At 40.2% G+C, this 17,102-nt stretch overlaps 1 protein-coding gene across 3 annotated transcripts; it reads left to right on the forward strand.

Annotated features, from left to right (window-relative positions):
• The first annotated feature begins 55 nt into the window (after positions 1 to 55).
• Positions 56 to 16,752, forward strand: lhx6a (LIM homeobox 6a). 3 transcript variants are annotated; one of them, XM_023278126.3, is made up of 9 exons: positions 56 to 1,423; positions 2,284 to 2,355; positions 2,600 to 2,782; positions 5,182 to 5,303; positions 13,144 to 13,364; positions 13,758 to 13,858; positions 14,585 to 14,680; positions 14,890 to 15,061; positions 15,172 to 16,752. In XM_023278126.3, exons 1-9 carry the CDS (start codon positions 1,346 to 1,348, stop codon positions 15,249 to 15,251), a joined length of 1,125 nt encoding a protein of 374 aa, XP_023133894.1. In that variant the 5' UTR covers positions 56 to 1,345; the 3' UTR covers positions 15,252 to 16,752. The 3 variants fall into 3 exon arrangements, with proteins under 3 accessions (XP_023133894.1, XP_023133902.1, XP_054860067.1); XM_023278134.3 differs by having other exon boundaries at positions 13,147 to 13,364; XM_055004092.1 differs by lacking the exon at positions 15,172 to 16,752 and having other exon boundaries at positions 14,910 to 15,055.
• The last annotated feature ends 350 nt before the right edge of the window (positions 16,753 to 17,102 follow it).

A 17,102-nucleotide genomic window follows, 5' to 3' on the forward strand; every position in this document is an offset into this window, starting at 1 on the left:
GAATCCTTTGCGGATAGTTTCGTGATTGACACGTCGATCTAAACCACTCTGGGCTCCAACATATCCTGTAATTATCAAGCTTCCCTTTTGTTAAAAGACTCCGTGAGTTTCTGTGCGCCTTTAGCTTCATCTGCAGCAGCTCCTGTACAGTATGCATAAATTACGCACGCCTTTTTTTTCATAATCGTATTATATGTTATGGGTTAGGGGTATATTTAACACACTAAAACACCAAAAAATAAATAAATAAGTAGCGTTAAAACATAGCATAGACTAAAATGGAGCACTACGTTTAAAAACAATAAATCTGCAAATTGTATATTTTTTCTTCCCTGCTAATAGCATGCACAATATTGATGCCTTAATTGTGCACATTCAGTTTAAATGTTTTATCATCGCTGAAGCCTTAAATCTCCATAATAATGGTCATTAAACCCACATAAAATTAAAAAGTTTTCAACTTAATTCGATTTTCCACTATGGAACTTCTGTCTTCTGTATTTTTAAGCATCGTCATTTTTCCTTCTGAAAGTAAATACAATTAAATCCGAGTAAACAGCAAGCACATTTATCTAAAAAATATCAATTCAAACCTTATCTAAAAGGTTTATTTACATGCGCAAATATTAATTGTTGCGTTTCTACCCGTACAGCCAGCACCAGCTGAATATTCCCAGTAGCAAATAAATGGCAATTATGTAAACAACTATAATTTACATTTGCTGTTTTTTCTCTCTCTCTCTGGCTGCTGCTGCTGCTATAAATGTCTGAGATATCAAACACACACCAGCAGAGCCTGAGTAAGTTTCTGTCATAACTGTTCCAAAGTGCGTCCAGCCTTCTCACGCATATGAAACTCTTTCCTCGCCCTCCCCCTTCTTTAACTATAAGGCAGGCCAGAGAGCCCCACAAACTTTCACTCCAGCTCTGCAGAGACACTCCGATTCTCCGCTGCTCTGCTCCGCTCTTTTTTTTTTTTTGCAGCCCCGCACTTTCTCCCGAACCTCCGCAGCCTTTGGAGTTAAAACCCTCAATCTGATTAACTTCCTGCACAAAAGTGGAGCGAAAAAAGGGGGAAAGGAGGAAATCTTTCTGCTCTAAATAAGGCTCTCTGAGGAGCAGCGGGCAACTCCTCGTCTCTGCATCCTTAACTTTGTGCGTCGCGCCCTGCAGCGTTTTCAAACTTTTTTTTGCTTTAAAAAGCTAAATCTGTGCGCCAGTTAACACCAGAATCCATGCATGGTACGGATGGTACAAGTTTTGACGCACATCGCCGATTCTTCCCCTGATCCCCGCAGGCACCGAGTTTGGAGACACTGTACAGCTGTGAGACATCCAGGGGTTCATGTACTGGAAAAATGAAGTTTTGTCCCCTCTCTCAGAGGGAAATAAGATTCTGTCCGAAGGAATTCCCACGAAGCAGGTACTGACACGTCGGAAACGGTTTCATCTTTTGTGCGTAAAAATGCTTCATATAGGACTCTGGGGCCTTGACTGTCTGAATGAGATGTTATGTGATGACGTACTCTGGTGATGTAATGATGCAATAATGTGAAATTATTGAGCAAATTTTGTTGATCTTCTGTCCTGATCGGGTGAACAGAGTGTGTTGCTCGTTCACCCAAAAAGGCGCGTTTTATTCGCAGCTCCGCATCGTCTCGTGAGTTTTGTTGCGGGTCTCTGTGATGTCACCAGAATCACGGACTTGTGTACTGAGATCAGCTGCACGCGCCAGCCGCCGTGAAGAGGCACGCGCCCCTCTGTTATGAATAGCGTGATTTGCGGTCCGCGAGCCTCTCGAGCGGTGCCAATTCGCCTGAAGAGAATTAGATTTTAATTACAGCCATTAAAAATCAAATTTGCAATTCTTTGGGTGACCCGTTGCCTTCCTCTGATTGACAGTTGAAATTGACACTCCGGGTCCCTCTTATCCGCAGCGTTTCAAGCTATTTGTAATTACAGGTAGTTTTTTCTTCTCCCCCCTCCTCCACCCTCCTCCAACTCTCGTGTCCTGGATTGCGGAGAAAATACTATTATTGTGAGAGGCATGGGTTAAGGGCAGGGAAAAATCAATCCAAATTGAAATAGCTTCATTAAAATGTGCCTTTTGTTGCGGGGGCCCCCTTTTAACAGCTTTAACCGGCGCTTTTATTGTCAGGACGACTTTATATAGGGAGTAGCCCTTCAAGAGCTTGTCTGCAAATGTCTCCGAATGATGTTTCAGCTGAGGATGAGACGAGCAAAGTGATGAAGACGTGCCGTTTGCCGACCGTTTTCTTCTAGGTGATCTCCACCGAGCATCAGAGTACACCGGGAGCTTCGCGCTGCAGTGTGGACTCTAAACACACACCAATGGTGAGAGCTTTACTGCCTGTTTATGCTTCTTTTATTTTTTAAATGCATGGATCAATCGGTGCGTAAATTACGCACAGTAGCTGACCGTTTGGGCTCTGCGCAGCGACTCCATGTATAAATACATATGATTTTACATTCTGTGCGCATTGCAATAAAAAATGGCGACATCTGCAAACTGTGTTGGTGTTGGAGCGGATCAATGTGTTCGTGTGTTACTCAGCTCTGCTTGGTGTCCCTCTTGCAGTCTCACTCGGACGGAGAGTCCCAGCGGTCCAACATGGAGCGGGAGGACACTCGCTCGTCTCCCAGCACTCCGTCCACTCCCTCCGTGTGCTCGCCGACCTCCACCACCAGCTCGGTGCCGTCCACCGGGAAGAACCTGTGCGCCAGCTGCGGACTGGAGATCCTGGACAGATATTTGCTGAAGGTGAGAGGCCGAGGAGGAGCGATTTTTCTTCTGACTGAGGGAGCTGCGTTTGTTTGTTTGCGTCGTTATTTTTACGCCGATATAACGGCAGCAGCTTGTCAACACAAGACGAACAGGAGAAGGAGGCTGCCATGTTTGACCCCGTGTTTTGGATCAGACCGGCCTGCTGGGTGTTTAAACTGAAATAAAACCAGGGAGGCGCACAACTTTAGGTGACCTTAATATTAAAAGATGCGATTCTGATAAATATTTGGCACAAATTAAACCTCAAACGGAATCAGAATGAATTCCTATTACAATACCCACTAAACAAACTTAAAGTTGTACCTCATAATTCAATGTTAGAATTAATTTGCAGGCGTAAAACAAATAATCACAAAATAATATTTTTTGAAATGCACAAAAGGTGACTTCTGTCGTGTGTAAAATGTGCGTAAACGTGAATAAAAGCGCCCGTGTGTGTTTCCGCAGAGCGCAGACCCAACAGGGATGTTTTGCGTCGTCTTGTCGCGTGCGCTCGCGTGCTCCCAATCAAAACAGTCCTTTTGTCGCGCGCAAACGTGTGTGTGTTTGTCCGGAAGTGTGAAAATCATCAGTGTGTTGCACTTTGTTCTCAGGATGCAGAGAAGAAACACCGTCAGGACGAGAAATCCAACCAGCCTTATTAGATTTTTATTGCAGGCTTTAAAATATTTTCATTTTTAATTTAAATTAATCTAAAAATTGTACTTTTGTGGCCTGAGTCTATTGGAGGTATCACCTGCAACTGTAATGATTTTCTGTTATCCAATTTACATATATTTTTAAATATATATACAACTGACTGGGAACAACATGTCTTATATTTTTTCCATAAACTGTAAGTAGGTTAAATCTAGTTTATATTGTAAATTTGAAAAAAATCTTGTGTGCAACAATTTGATTTCGTTCTCTGTTTAAAAAAAAAAATGAAATGTGTGTAACTAAATAATTCCTGAAGATCTGATAAGTCCTCAAATTATGAAAAGAAATCTTGCTTTAAAAAATTATGAAATTGCCTTAATTTAACAATGCATTCATTTACGAAACATTTGTTTATTATTTACACTTTATCTTTTATTTTCATCAAACAAAAATCATGATTTTTCTCGCCGTAAATAATTAGAGGAGCAAAATAGAACCAGGGCGTATAAAATTCAAGCCGCGATGTGGCTTTTCTTCAATAATTTCACTTGTTATTGCAGAGTAGTCTTTTTACCATTCTCCAGGCCTGACGGTGATTTTTTTTTATTATATTATATTTGTATTTTTATTTAAAATTCTTAGCTGTTGTGGAAAAAAAACATGACACACAGATTTAGAGAACAGTAGCTGAGGCCCAGACATTCGCAGTAATAATCTGACTGGAGCAGGCTGCTTAAAAACGAATCTGATCCACAAATCTGATAAGAATAATTGAATCAGGTGTGATAGGTTCTCTAAGGGGGCGGGGGGGGGGGACTCTCTTCATGAATATTACACAATAGAAAAGTCACTTTTTGCGTTAAAAAAATTATGATTTTGTGATTATTTATTTTCCGGCTGCAATTTTACGAATTGAACAAAAATAAAACATCTAAAGCACTTAAAGGCTAATAGAATAGAATAGAACAGAATAGATCTCTCTGGGATGTTTTTGTTAGAACTGTTTTAAAGGTTTGAAAAGGTTTTGAAATACTAACATAAGGGTATTATACACTCACTTTATTAGGTACAACTGCAAAATCTAATACAATCCAATCTGACAGTTCTGTATTAAATCGTCCTTTAACGAAGCTCCTGCATTTTTGTCTTCTGTCGACTCTGTAAAAAGGCTGATAATTGTACTTTATATGTATTATTAAAATAAGAAGCTTTATTGTCATTGCAAGGGTACAATGAAATTCGGTATTATTATATCCTTTAGGTCATAGCTGCTGGTGGTGCACTAGTGGACAACATTTAGAAGGGCCTTATCCACCTCAATAATAACTTTATTATGTTTATTCTTAGAAGATTTTTTAAAAACAAATAATATGTGAACAAAAAGAGAAAATGTAGAAGCTTCAGATAAGAAAGTTTGTACCTAATAAAGTGGCCAGTGAGTTTCAATAAAGTAAGAAAACTTTATTGACATCGTTTTCTATTTTGAGGAAAATTAACGATCGACTCCTAATTGAGCCGATGTGCGCAGGCGCATTAGACTTACTATATAACATAATTAAAAATAGCTCCACTGTATGACAGAGTCGTTCATCAGCGCAGTGAGCCTTTAAAGTGGTGTTTTTCTGCTCACCATCGTGTGTGTGCGCGTGTGTGTGTGTGTGTGTGTGTGTGTGTGTGTGTGTGTGTGTGTGTGTGTGCGCGTGTGTGTGTTTGTCACGGTTGGTGTGTGTTCGCAGGTGAACAACCTGATCTGGCACGTGCGTTGTCTGGAGTGTTCAGTGTGCAGGACGTCGCTGCGTCAACACAGCAGCTGCTACATCAAGAACAAAGAGATCTTCTGTAAAATGGATTATTTCAGGTAGGGTAAGTCTGCGGCGCTGCTTTCAGAATAACACGTCCTCTATCTGGACACACACACACACACCAACACACACTAACACACACTAACACACACGCTGCTTTGAAATGCATGTGGGCCGCCTCATGTGTTCCTGAAAAGGTCTTTTCAAAAAAACTGAAAGTGTGTAACAAAATACAAGCCTTTACCTCCAGTGAAGAGCTGACAGATCTGCACTTTTGTTATGGCTATCCACAACCTAACATCTCCAGACACTATACAAAAAGACACACAAAGAATCAGCTGCACCACTACAGTCTGCAGAAACTACCTTTTAATTTTTTTTTTTTTTTTAAAGTAATGTTTGGCACTACTTTGAGATCATATCTGTTTTTAAGTGCCATATTTGGCCACTTTAGGTTGTCAAATATGTGTGTGGTGCCCCCACATGACACACACACACACACACACACACACACACACACACACACACACACACACACACACACACACACACTGCAGTTAGATGTGTTTTATCAGACTGTGAAAGGAATCATTAGAAATGCCACTTTCTGTGTTCTAATCTGAGTTTAGAAGCCTCCTATATGCAAACGAAGCATTAAATGTAACCTGAACATCCAACAGACAAGAAAAGTGCCCATATTTTTACTACATTTTATTGTATTATTTTCTATTCTGTTCATTTTGAAGGCCTATATTTGTGCATCAACTCTGAAAAACATAAGAATGTGACCATAAATGAACATATAACGTAATATAATAATAATACAATCCATCTTTTTTATTTTTAGAGAATAAAATCTAATGAAAACAATATGACTATGTAGCATTTCAATTTAATTTATTCCCAAACTCATCTTATTCTTTATACATGTTGGTTAGAATACAATTCTTTTTATTATTTTATATTCATGTAAAGTGGAGACGATGTGTGGTGGTTTCTCTCAGATTTTTTTTTTGACTTTATTCATCGTGTGTGTGTGTGTGTGTGTGTGTGTGTGTGTGTGTGTGTGTGTGTGTGTGTGTGTGTGTGTGTGTGTGTGTGTGTGTGTGTGTGTGTGTGTGTGTATGAGAGAGAGAGAGAGTTTTAAAAAGTGATTCAGAGATATAAAAGTGTGTGTGTGTGGTACTTGAGGTTAAATGGGGTTCACACTAACTATAGCAAAGTTAAGATTCAGTTCACAGCCTGGAGCTCTTATAGACACACGTGCCCATTTGTGCTTAATACTGCGTGTGTGTGTGTGTGTGTGTGTGTGTGTGTGTGTGTGTGTGTGTGTGTGTGTGTGTGTGTGTGTGTGTGTGTGTGTGTGTGTGTGTGTGTGTGTGTGTGTGTGTGTGTGTGTGTGTGTGTACGTAGCTGTGAGGTTTGGTGTTTGTCTGATCAAAACCTGACACCACACCGTTGCTCTGAGGTTTATAATCACCAGCAATTAGTTGTCCCCCACCCCAGAACCCTCAGGCCTCCAGACCAGCAATTAGACCGCCCCGAGTGCCTGGTCAGCATGTTTTCTGATCTGAAAGTGACTCCTATCCAAACTCAAAAAACTTACACACTATTACAGATACCTGCATGACTAAACAAACCTATAATGTGAAATATAAAACATTTACATGCATGAATGTTCACATGTATAATCCTCCTGTTACAACACACACACACACACACACACACACACACACACACACACACACACACACACACACACACTGAGAGCTCTGTTTATTTATGCACATCTAGCAGCTGCCAATCATTTTGCTCATTTTTTTTTCACTAAATGGAGACTTTTGTGTTTGTTCTGCCACACCAAAATAATATTTTAGCTGACCCATCTGCAGTTAAATGCTGCCTCATAATTCACCTCTCTCACCCTTCAACACTGCACCGTGGATTTTAAATATTCCACAGCATCAGCTTTGCAAAAAAAAATATAAATAAATAAAAAATGGCAGAGAACAGGATAGATGTCGTAGAATTAATAATAATAATAATAATAATAATAATAATAATAATAATAATAATAAATTTCATTTATAAAGCGCTTTTCCAAAAACTCAAAGACGCTGTACATAAAATACAATAAGATAAAACAAAACTGTTAATTAAAATCAGTAGGGTTTTAAAACCTCGACTGTTTTCATTTCTAGTGATGGAATTTGCTGTGAAGTTAGGTTCCATTAAAGTGCACCTCGGTGTCATTAGAACACAGGAGAACTGTGAGAACTTTTAATAATTAACTTATTGTTTAGAAGCACAGAAAATAGTGAAAACTGTCATTAAAGCACAGGCTAATCTATGCTGAGGCATTCTGTTGTTGTTGTTGCTCCACAGTCCAAACCCAAAGATGTTGAGGAAAACTGGCAAATATTTGAGAAGCTGGTCCTGGAGAACTATTGCCATTTTTTAAAGACTTCAGCGATTCATCAATATTGCTGCCAGTTTATTCTCTGTTAACTAAACATTTGAGCTCCAGAGAGCTGCTCGGTTTCTGTTTGCATGATGAAATATTTAAATGGCTGCGTACTTACAGTGAAGGTCAAAGGGGGCTTCTGTGAGTCTCTGCCACGACTGGAGTAAAGCTGCATGAAAATCACACATATAGGAATATATATACAGTAAATCTCTCCATTAATTCATTTAAATGGACGAGAAACCTAAGAAGCGTGTAAATTAATAAGTTATTTAGCTTCCCATAGTTTACCTAATTGTGTAGTTTTTCCTTTTGGCCCTCATAACACAGTATAGCTGCAGTTTGTTGCTTTTCTTAATCTTCATTTCTTGATCATCTAAAAGCATAAACTACAATTGTTTGTATGTGCACATACTTTTTTAATTTAACAAGATATACATTTAATGATTTTATAAGTTTAGAAAAGACAAAATCACATCATATTGTAATAGCTGTTCATTTTTAATTGTGCAGTGACTCTACAGACAGATAATAACAAGCAAAGTGATAGATAGATAGATAGATAGATAGATAGATAGATAGATAGATAGATAGTTAGATAGATACTTTATTAGTTCAGCAGCTTACATACAACAACATAAATAACAAAAAAACAGGACAAAATCTTCATTTCCATAATAATATTTGTACGGTTTAGATTCTACGTCCATGTAAGTCGTTATTAGTATTCTAAAAACGTTGCAGTAAGAGCGAGGCTTTCCTGCAGGGCCGAGGCCTGCGCGCCGCTTCCTTCTGCAAATATAAACTGTAATCTGGGTTTAGGCCAGATTTAAACTGGGCTAAACACCGCTGAGAGTCCAGATCCTCTGGGCTGGTTTCAAAAAACCTCTGGAGATATTTCCTCATCTGTGTCAGCCTCTCATCTGGCTTTGGACTGACAGCTGCTTTAATGGGGCGTAATAGCAGGAAATCAGAGCGGGTTTCCCTCCCAGTGCATGTGTATGTGAGCTTGGGGTGGGGTGGAGGGGGGCTGCAGGACAGAGCCCCCGCTGTGCCTCTCAAACCCATGTCAGGCCTCGGGGGTTTACCCTCTCTCTCTCTCTCTCTCTCTCACACACACACACACACACACACACACACACACACACACACACACACGCACACACACACGCAAACCATTTCTTTATCAGCCTCCCCCCTTCCTCACCCCGTCGCCTCCCCCTCCGTAGAAACCTCATCCAGGTCCGTGAGCTGCAGGCCACACGGGAAGCTGCATTGCTGCACTAATCAGCGGCACCCTGGGATCCTCACACTGTAACCAGAGTCCATGTATGTGCGGGGAACGTTCTGGATGCATACGTGTCTCTTTATACATGATTTCTCTAATAATAATTAGTCATCAACCACCCATCTCTGGTTAGCTGATTAGGTCTCCATAGCAACAAAACAAGCAGCCGGTACAGAGGAAAAAAAGATTTATTAGGAACTGAATTAATTAAAATTATAATACGACATCTGTCACACACAGGCTGCTCAGTTAAAGCTCTGGAATGGATTAATTCATGCTGAAAATCAGACTGGCTATTACAAAAAAAACCTCAAAGAGCAGATACTTGTTTTCCCTGCTGAGTAGATGTTTTAGAGCCTTATAATCTGTCAATAAAAAGATCACTTCCTCTCCCGGTACTCTAAGCCAAACACAAACCTCTTGTCTCAAAACTGCACACCTCTCTCAGGACAAACCTAATAGAGATTAGAGTATTCTCATGGCACATCAGAAATAATCCGAAGCAGCAGGTGAATTAAAATGAAAAAAAAAGTACAAATATGATGACAAAGGGGGAGCAAATAGGAGGGATCTCTGGTAATAAGGCACTTTTGCGGTGTAGAATTCCTGTAGAGGCTGCGAGGATTGACATCACTCCAAAATAAACATCAGGTTTTTTTTGGTTCAAAGATGAAAAAGGAGATGAACACAAAGAGTACAGAGGAAAGATGAAGATAGAGAAGGAGGAAGGAGTTAAAACGAGGGATGATTTACAGCTTTTCTGGGTTCTGTCTCGGAGCATGAAACTGACAAGCTGTCATGCTGGATTAGCCGCAATGCTCTACAAATGTTTTCCTCTTTACTGTAGAAACAGGCTGGAATTCTCCATAACAGTCTGCAGCGATGTGAACATAACTGTACAGTGAACCGTGGAGTCGATTTGTCTCTGGAATGGCTTTATTGCTTTATAAGAGGTTGTTGGGCTAAGCTGAGCTGCTAGAAGGTGCCATGTAGGCCGAGGTCACCACGCTTGTTTTTGTGGTTTTATTGCTTTAACCCTCCTGTTGTCCTCATTTACAGGCACCAAAAAATATTATTTCCTTGTCTGAAAAAAATCAGCCAAAAATTCCCCAAATTTCTGAAAATTTGCAAAACCTTCAGGAAGAAAATTCCAATAATTCCTTAAAAGTTTCCCTTAGAAGTTTTATTTTAAAAAAATAATCCCCCAAATTTGGCAAGAAAATTCTTGTAAATATTTTCAAAAAATGAGTAAAAATCTTCCAAAAAAAATCCTAAAAATATCTAAAGTGATTACATATATATCAGTAAAACTTCTAATATTTTCTTTAAGAACATTCACAAAAAAATCAACCAAAATCCAGTGAAATTCGCTAGATTTTGGTTGATTTTTTTTGTGAATGTTCTTAAGAAACATTTTTAACATTTCTTTTTTTTTCCCACCCAAAAATATTCAAAAATTTCCCAAAAATGTTGAAAATGTGGACATCAGAAGTTTCACTATGAAAATATATATTTTTCCTACATTTTCAAACTTTAAAACGGGTCAATTTTGACCCACAGGACGACATGAGGGTTAATGCTGCTCTGAATTTGTTTGTTGTGATGCTACGGCTGGTAATAAATCAGTGTTTTCAGTACAGGGATAGATGCACATTTGATCCTGGTGGTGGAATGGTGACTTGGGAATCTTCTCCACGTGTGCACTGAAGGTGAAACTTATGACCAACGAGCTCATACACATAAGCAGGGATACCAGCTTGTGAGATGTCAGGGCTGTAGCATGCTTTCATCCCAGATAGAGTGGACTGGAGTGCACTGATACGCTGCCAAACCCCCTCACTTGGCAGCCCTCTTGCCCTCCTGCAGCCCCGTCCTCCTGCTCTTTACTTTGCCATTTCCTTCGGCACTACAACCCTCCGTCTCAGTCATTTACCTCCCCTCTCAATGTCTGTTCTTTTCCCGGCTCCCTCTCCTCACTGGTTTCTACTCACCTCTGCTTGCTTGTGATGCTGTGTTTTGTCCCCGCTCAGGTTGAGGAATGAGGAAAGCTATGCATATTGTTTCTACTTTGTGTTTCACCATTACACGGTTGATTTTTTTAACCCATGAGGGAACACTTTCTTTCAGGCTGCTTTACAAATCTTGCCTCCTTCACCAGAATTGGCAGCTGCTGACCCAATAATGGCTCTTGACACGATCATAACCGCCTCAAAGCCCTATATGCCTATTTACACGCATAATCTGCTCTTTAAATCTCTTTTTATTCTTGTGCAAAACAGGGAAAGAGTTTAATATTTCATTTGTATTAAAATGGAGGCTTATCTGGATTCAGTCAAACCCATATCTTAGATGTTTTTTTAGTTCAACAATAGTGAATCAGTCCAATCTAACAAGTATCGTCTGTGTTGGATTATTTCTCTGGGTCATGAAGCTCCATTGTAGTCTTAATGTTTTCAGGTCATTTTACATACACACACATTAGTAGATCAACATCAGATCTGCATGAAGAAGCCCAGCCATAGTCTACTTTAAAGGTATTATTTGCTCGTTTGACTCAAATTTGCCAACAGTGTTCAGTTATTTTGGGAAATTGACACTTATTAAAACTTTGAATTCACTTTTTTTAAAAAAATTATTGCCACAAACAGGATAGGAAAGCAAAAAAAAAAAATATAAAAAATTTAGCGATATCTAAAGCATCATTGCATTTGCTCTTTTCTATGGATGTCCGATAATATCAACCCACTGACATTATTGGCCCGATAATGGGACAAAAATGTAATATTGTCATTTTTTTGCTTATCATGAAAACTGATAAATTAATGCCTGGATTTTGCTAGCGTTTACTGGACTCATAGAGGGAGGGGAAGAGGGAGAGTGTGAACTGTTGTTTGAGACAATTTTTGTTGAAAAATGGCATAAATATGGTATTTTTTCCATAAATTAAATTGAAGTAGTTTTCTTATTTGGAAAACCTTGTTGCATTTGAGAATGCATCCAATGAAGCATCACAATAAAATTAGGCATGATGTGTTAATTCCACTATAGGAGATATGTGATGTTACCTAAAATTAGTTAAATAGCCCACATATATCAGTATCGTTCAATATCGGAATCGGAACTCGGACATCCCTACTCTTTTCATGGGATTAGTTGACATTAGAACAACTTTCACACACTAACTACACAACAAACCTATGAGATAGAAGTTTTTGCTTTACTTCTTTGCCTTAATGTTCATTTATTCCTGTCACGTTGTTCCTCTGGTCACATTTACAGCAGCAGAAATGTATAACATTAGCAGAGAAGGGTTATTTTAGATGTTAATATCTTATTTGAGGCTAATTCTTAAGGGAATTTACTCCCAACTCTCTTTCTGCTGTCCATTTATGTCTAATCCTCTCTTTCTGTTCCCTCAACTCCCCCTCTTTCTCCAACCGCCCATCCAGAACAGTAAGTCAGGTGGTTTAGGTTTATACGCCGCTGACCTCACGGTTGCTATCGGTTACAGCAGGGCGCTCACGGATGATGTCATCCGAGTCTGTCTTCATCTTCCACTGTGTGCAAACCCACCGCTGGTTTCTGTGTGCATCGGTGTGTTCCCTGGTCTTTGTGTGTCTGTGTGTGTGTGTGTGTGTGTGTGTGTGTGTGTGTGTGTGTGTGTGTGTGTGTGTGTGTGTGTGTGTGTGCGTGCGCGTGCGTGTGTGTGTGTGTGTGCGTGCATGTGCGTGCGTGTGTGTGTGTGTGCGTGTGCGCGTGTGTGTGTGTACATGTCAGGCCCTTCATGCATCAGTCAGGAAATTGCAGGTGTTGGTTTGTTTGCATTCAAGGCTCAGCTTGCAGCCGCACTCAGGAGTCTTTTCTGAAACGCCATATCCTCCTCCAAGGTTTCTCCTGTGAAGCCTTTGAGTTCTGCCAGAGCTTCAAGTTGAAAAACACTCACTTTCAACTTTATCTCACTCTGAAAATTCCCAAAGAAAAGGCTGTCAGCGTGTGCTTTTCCATCTGCTATCTAAGATATAAGATACAAAAGGCTATTGCTACAGTTTTGACCCCCAAAATGTGGCTCTTACCCCTCGTTCCTCATCGTCTTTCTCCCTCCAACTTCCCTGCCTCTGTCTTTCGCTTCTTCTCTCCCTCACAGTAGGTTTGGTACTAAGTGTGCCCGCTGTGGGCGGCAGATTTACGCCAGCGACTGGGTGCGCCGCGCCAGGGGAAACGCGTACCACTTGGCATGCTTCGCCTGCTACTCATGCAAGAGGCAGCTTTCCACGGGAGAGGAGTTTGGCTTGGTAGAGGAGAAGGTCTTGTGCAGGATCCACTACGACACCATGGTGGAGAACCTCAAACGAGCAGCTGAGAGCGGTGAGCAGCAGAATGAATGCGGTGGTTCCTGGTGGTGGTCCAGATGTTTGCACAAGAGGGACTTTCAGCAACAGAATTCATCCAAGCTGAGCATTTCAGAGCAGAATATACATGCTATTTCTTGCATAAACCAACACTAATGCATGGATTATTGATATCTATTAAATTTAGCTCCTTTATTCACAATTTCTTAGTGGTTTCATACCCACAGGATTAGTAAATCACGCTACATGAGCTCAGGATTCAACCGTCTCCCAGCTGAAGCAACAAATATCCCGAAGCCCCCTTTATGATGCAGTGTCCAAGTGCTGTGGTTTAACTATGTTTCCTGACATCTGTAGTCACTTGGAATTATCGTGTAGCTCATCTGACTTGCATCTCTGTGTTTTTCAGGCAACGGCATCACACTAGAAGGAGCAGTTCCAACAGAACAAGACAGTCAACCCAAACCGGCCAAAAGGGCGCGGACGTCTTTCACCGCCGAACAGCTACAAGTAATTTGGAATTTTTATTTTGTAAACGTGCACCTCAGCTCCATATACAGTGTTCCATGCTTTCTTTAACCCTCGTGTTGTCTTAACATCTTGTACACTCCCCTCGTCCTAATGGTCAAAAATGACCCGCCTCCACTGAGCCTCTAAAATAAAGCAGCTTAACTGAATTTTCAACCCAAAATCTATTTTACGTGAAGAAACAACCTGTCATGCATCACACACTTTGTGAATGTCTGGGTTTTCCCTCTTCAGTGGACACAATTTATGTTTATGCATCTTATTATAGCTGTTTTCTTCACTAGAGATTTATTATCACTATTATTGTTTAGTAAGAGATAGTACTTGTATAGCCTAAGAAAAACTACCAGAATTGTGCAGAAAGTAGTTTTAAATGCATTTTTTGAAGGGAGACTAGAGCACATAGGAAAGCTGATGTAGCACACATAGTTTTAATTTGTCATTGTGTGTGTTTTAGTCCACTGTGACTGTCAAAAATGACCCTCAGACAGTCTTTATACCCTGGTGATATTTTAGTTTTAAAACATAAACAAAGACGATGTTCCACTTTTTCTGATGTTGGGATCATTTTAGGAAAAATCGTCCAATTTCAAGTTTAAAAAAAGGTTATTTAGGGGTTTTTCTCTGCTGGCTGCGTTAACACAAGAGTTAATGGACTAATATTGAACAGCAGCTGATTTTGTGCAAATATATTGTCTCCCCACGCAGATCATGCAGGCACAGTTTGCTCAGGACAACAACCCGGATGCTCAAACGCTACAGAAACTAGCCGACATGACGGGCCTGAGCAGGAGAGTTATACAGGTGAGTACAGTTAGAGGTCCACACTTTCTGGTTTGTAATCAATCCTGCAACATACATACAGCAAACATCTACAACTTGATTCAGAGATGCACAACAGCATGTCAACAGTAAGATGTTACCAACTATATTTCCACAGTTTTGAAATAAATCAACATATTCTATTCCAAGAATGTAGCTACATGATGTCTGGTTACATTGCATCTTCATAGGTGTGGTTTCAAAACTGCAGAGCAAGACATAAAAAGCACACGCCCCAGCACAGTGCTTCCCAAGGTCACCCTCAGTCCAGGATCCCCTCGTCGCTGCCCGATGAGCTGCATTACTCCCCGTTTGGCAGTCCTGAGCGAGCGCGCATGGTGGCCCTGCACGGCTACATCGACAGTGAGTTGTCGCTTTCTTCAGTGCTGTGATTGCCGTATTTATTCCACTGATCATTGGGTATATTTTCCTTTCGTAAGGCAGATTTTAACACATTTTGCTGTGTTTTTCAGGTCATCCCTTCTCCGTTCTGACCTCTCAGAGCCTCCCTCACCAGGCCATGTCGCTGCCCCAGCTACCCCTCAGCCGCTAGTCCCCCACCTCGACCCCTCATGACCCCCTTCACCCCCTGGACCCTCACCCTTGATCTCCCATTCAGCGACCGACCTGACTCCAAAAGGTCAGGCAGGAGTCAACCTGGAGAAAAAGACTAATCTAACAGGAGCCCTGCCCACTTGGACACAGAAAAATGGAAGAACGAGGAAACAAACTGAGATACATCTGTTGTTATGGGGACAGGAATATCTCACCTGCAGCCACTTTCTCAAACAATGATTGTGAAGCGTTTATCATTAGCAGGAACTCACAGACTGTGATTTTACACCACATAACGGACCCATTTTTGCTTCACGTGTACAGCGTCACGTTACCCACCTCCTAACTGGATGGTGAAGGGAGTTTTAAAGGAATGAAACAGGCCAGGGAAGCAGGACTGAAGCTTCTCGAGTGCCGTCAGAAGATAAATTTAAAGGGGGGAACCATCACTGTGGGTTCACACACTAGACCACAGTAGAGGTAAGACTCCTCCCTCTTTTCTCTCTAAGCAACATGAAGGAAGCCTAAATGTAAACAGAATACTTTGATTGTAGAGATATTTTCATTTGGAATGACACGTTGACTGTATGGCATCTCAAAAAAAAAAAAAAAAAAAAAACTTCCCGCTTTCAATTATCCAGAATTACATTTCTGTTAAAGAATAAGAATATTATGTGCCTTATCTTCATTATTAAGAGAAATTAAACTGATTATTCATCATTAAACAATGATTTTGAGTTTTATTATATATGGACGGACTCCATATATAATTCATAAATTGCAAAATACATCTCAGCTGTAGCATTTTGACTGTTTGTCATGAAGTAAAACTGCAAAAGTCAACATTAGAGCTTGTGTATTATTAGCTACAACATTAAAAGCAGGTGTCAGCAGAACAGAGGGAAGTCTGAGATGAACATACTAGTCAATCCACACATTCCTGCAAAATCTGACATGTTACATATTTTCATATTTCCAAACTGGTGTATTGTCACTAATTTATAATTTATACGTTTGCCTGTTCAGCCTCTGTGTGCTTCACACAAGGAGGGAAAATGGAGTATTGGTACAATATGGACAATATAAAACTGACTGGGTTTGTACATAGTAAGACGTGTGTGTGTGTGTGTGTGTGTGTGTGTGTGTGTGTGTGTGTGTGTGTGTGTGTGTGTGTGTGTGTGTGTGTGTGTGTGTGTGTGTGTGCGCAGTGTGTTTCCGTGTGCGTGTGTATGTGTGTGTATTGGCAGGGGTAGAGAGTGTGCATCTGTATTTTAGTTCCATGGCCATTGTGTGAAGAACAGGATCCAACAAGACCTCAATGTCCTTGTATTTATTGAGATGGTAAAAATCCCTGTAAAGCACTTTCCCCTCCACCTCCTTCTGAAATTGTTTTGTTTTGTTAAAAAAAACATGAAATGAAACAAAAAAGTTTATTTGATAGACTGTGCATCATAAATGTTTTGTGTAATAAAATACAATAAAATAGAATGTGATATTTCTGTGGGTTTGGATCATTTCTGCAGGATAAATTAGAAATAATTCACTTTCCTAAAGAGCATGTGTGCAGTCGGTGATAAAATTAGACTTAATATAACAGCTTTTGAAGGATAAAAATAGGAATAAAATCAATAAAGTACCTGCAAATGCCATGTGCGTTTTTAATAATCATTATGATTTACTGTATCTTCACTGCATGTTTATTGTTGTTTTTCATTGTGCGTATGAATTTGCGCTTAAATTTGTAGTTAATTGTGTTCATTGTTGAATGTGAGTTTGGAAAGGAGTGCATCATGGGAGAGATCCCATTTGCCGGTGCCTTTAAAAAACTCTATGCATTATTCATGTTATT

Source organism: Amphiprion ocellaris, chromosome 17 (genome assembly GCF_022539595.1).
Source record: "Amphiprion ocellaris isolate individual 3 ecotype Okinawa chromosome 17, ASM2253959v1, whole genome shotgun sequence".
NCBI lineage: Eukaryota > Metazoa > Chordata > Actinopteri > Pomacentridae > Amphiprion > Amphiprion ocellaris.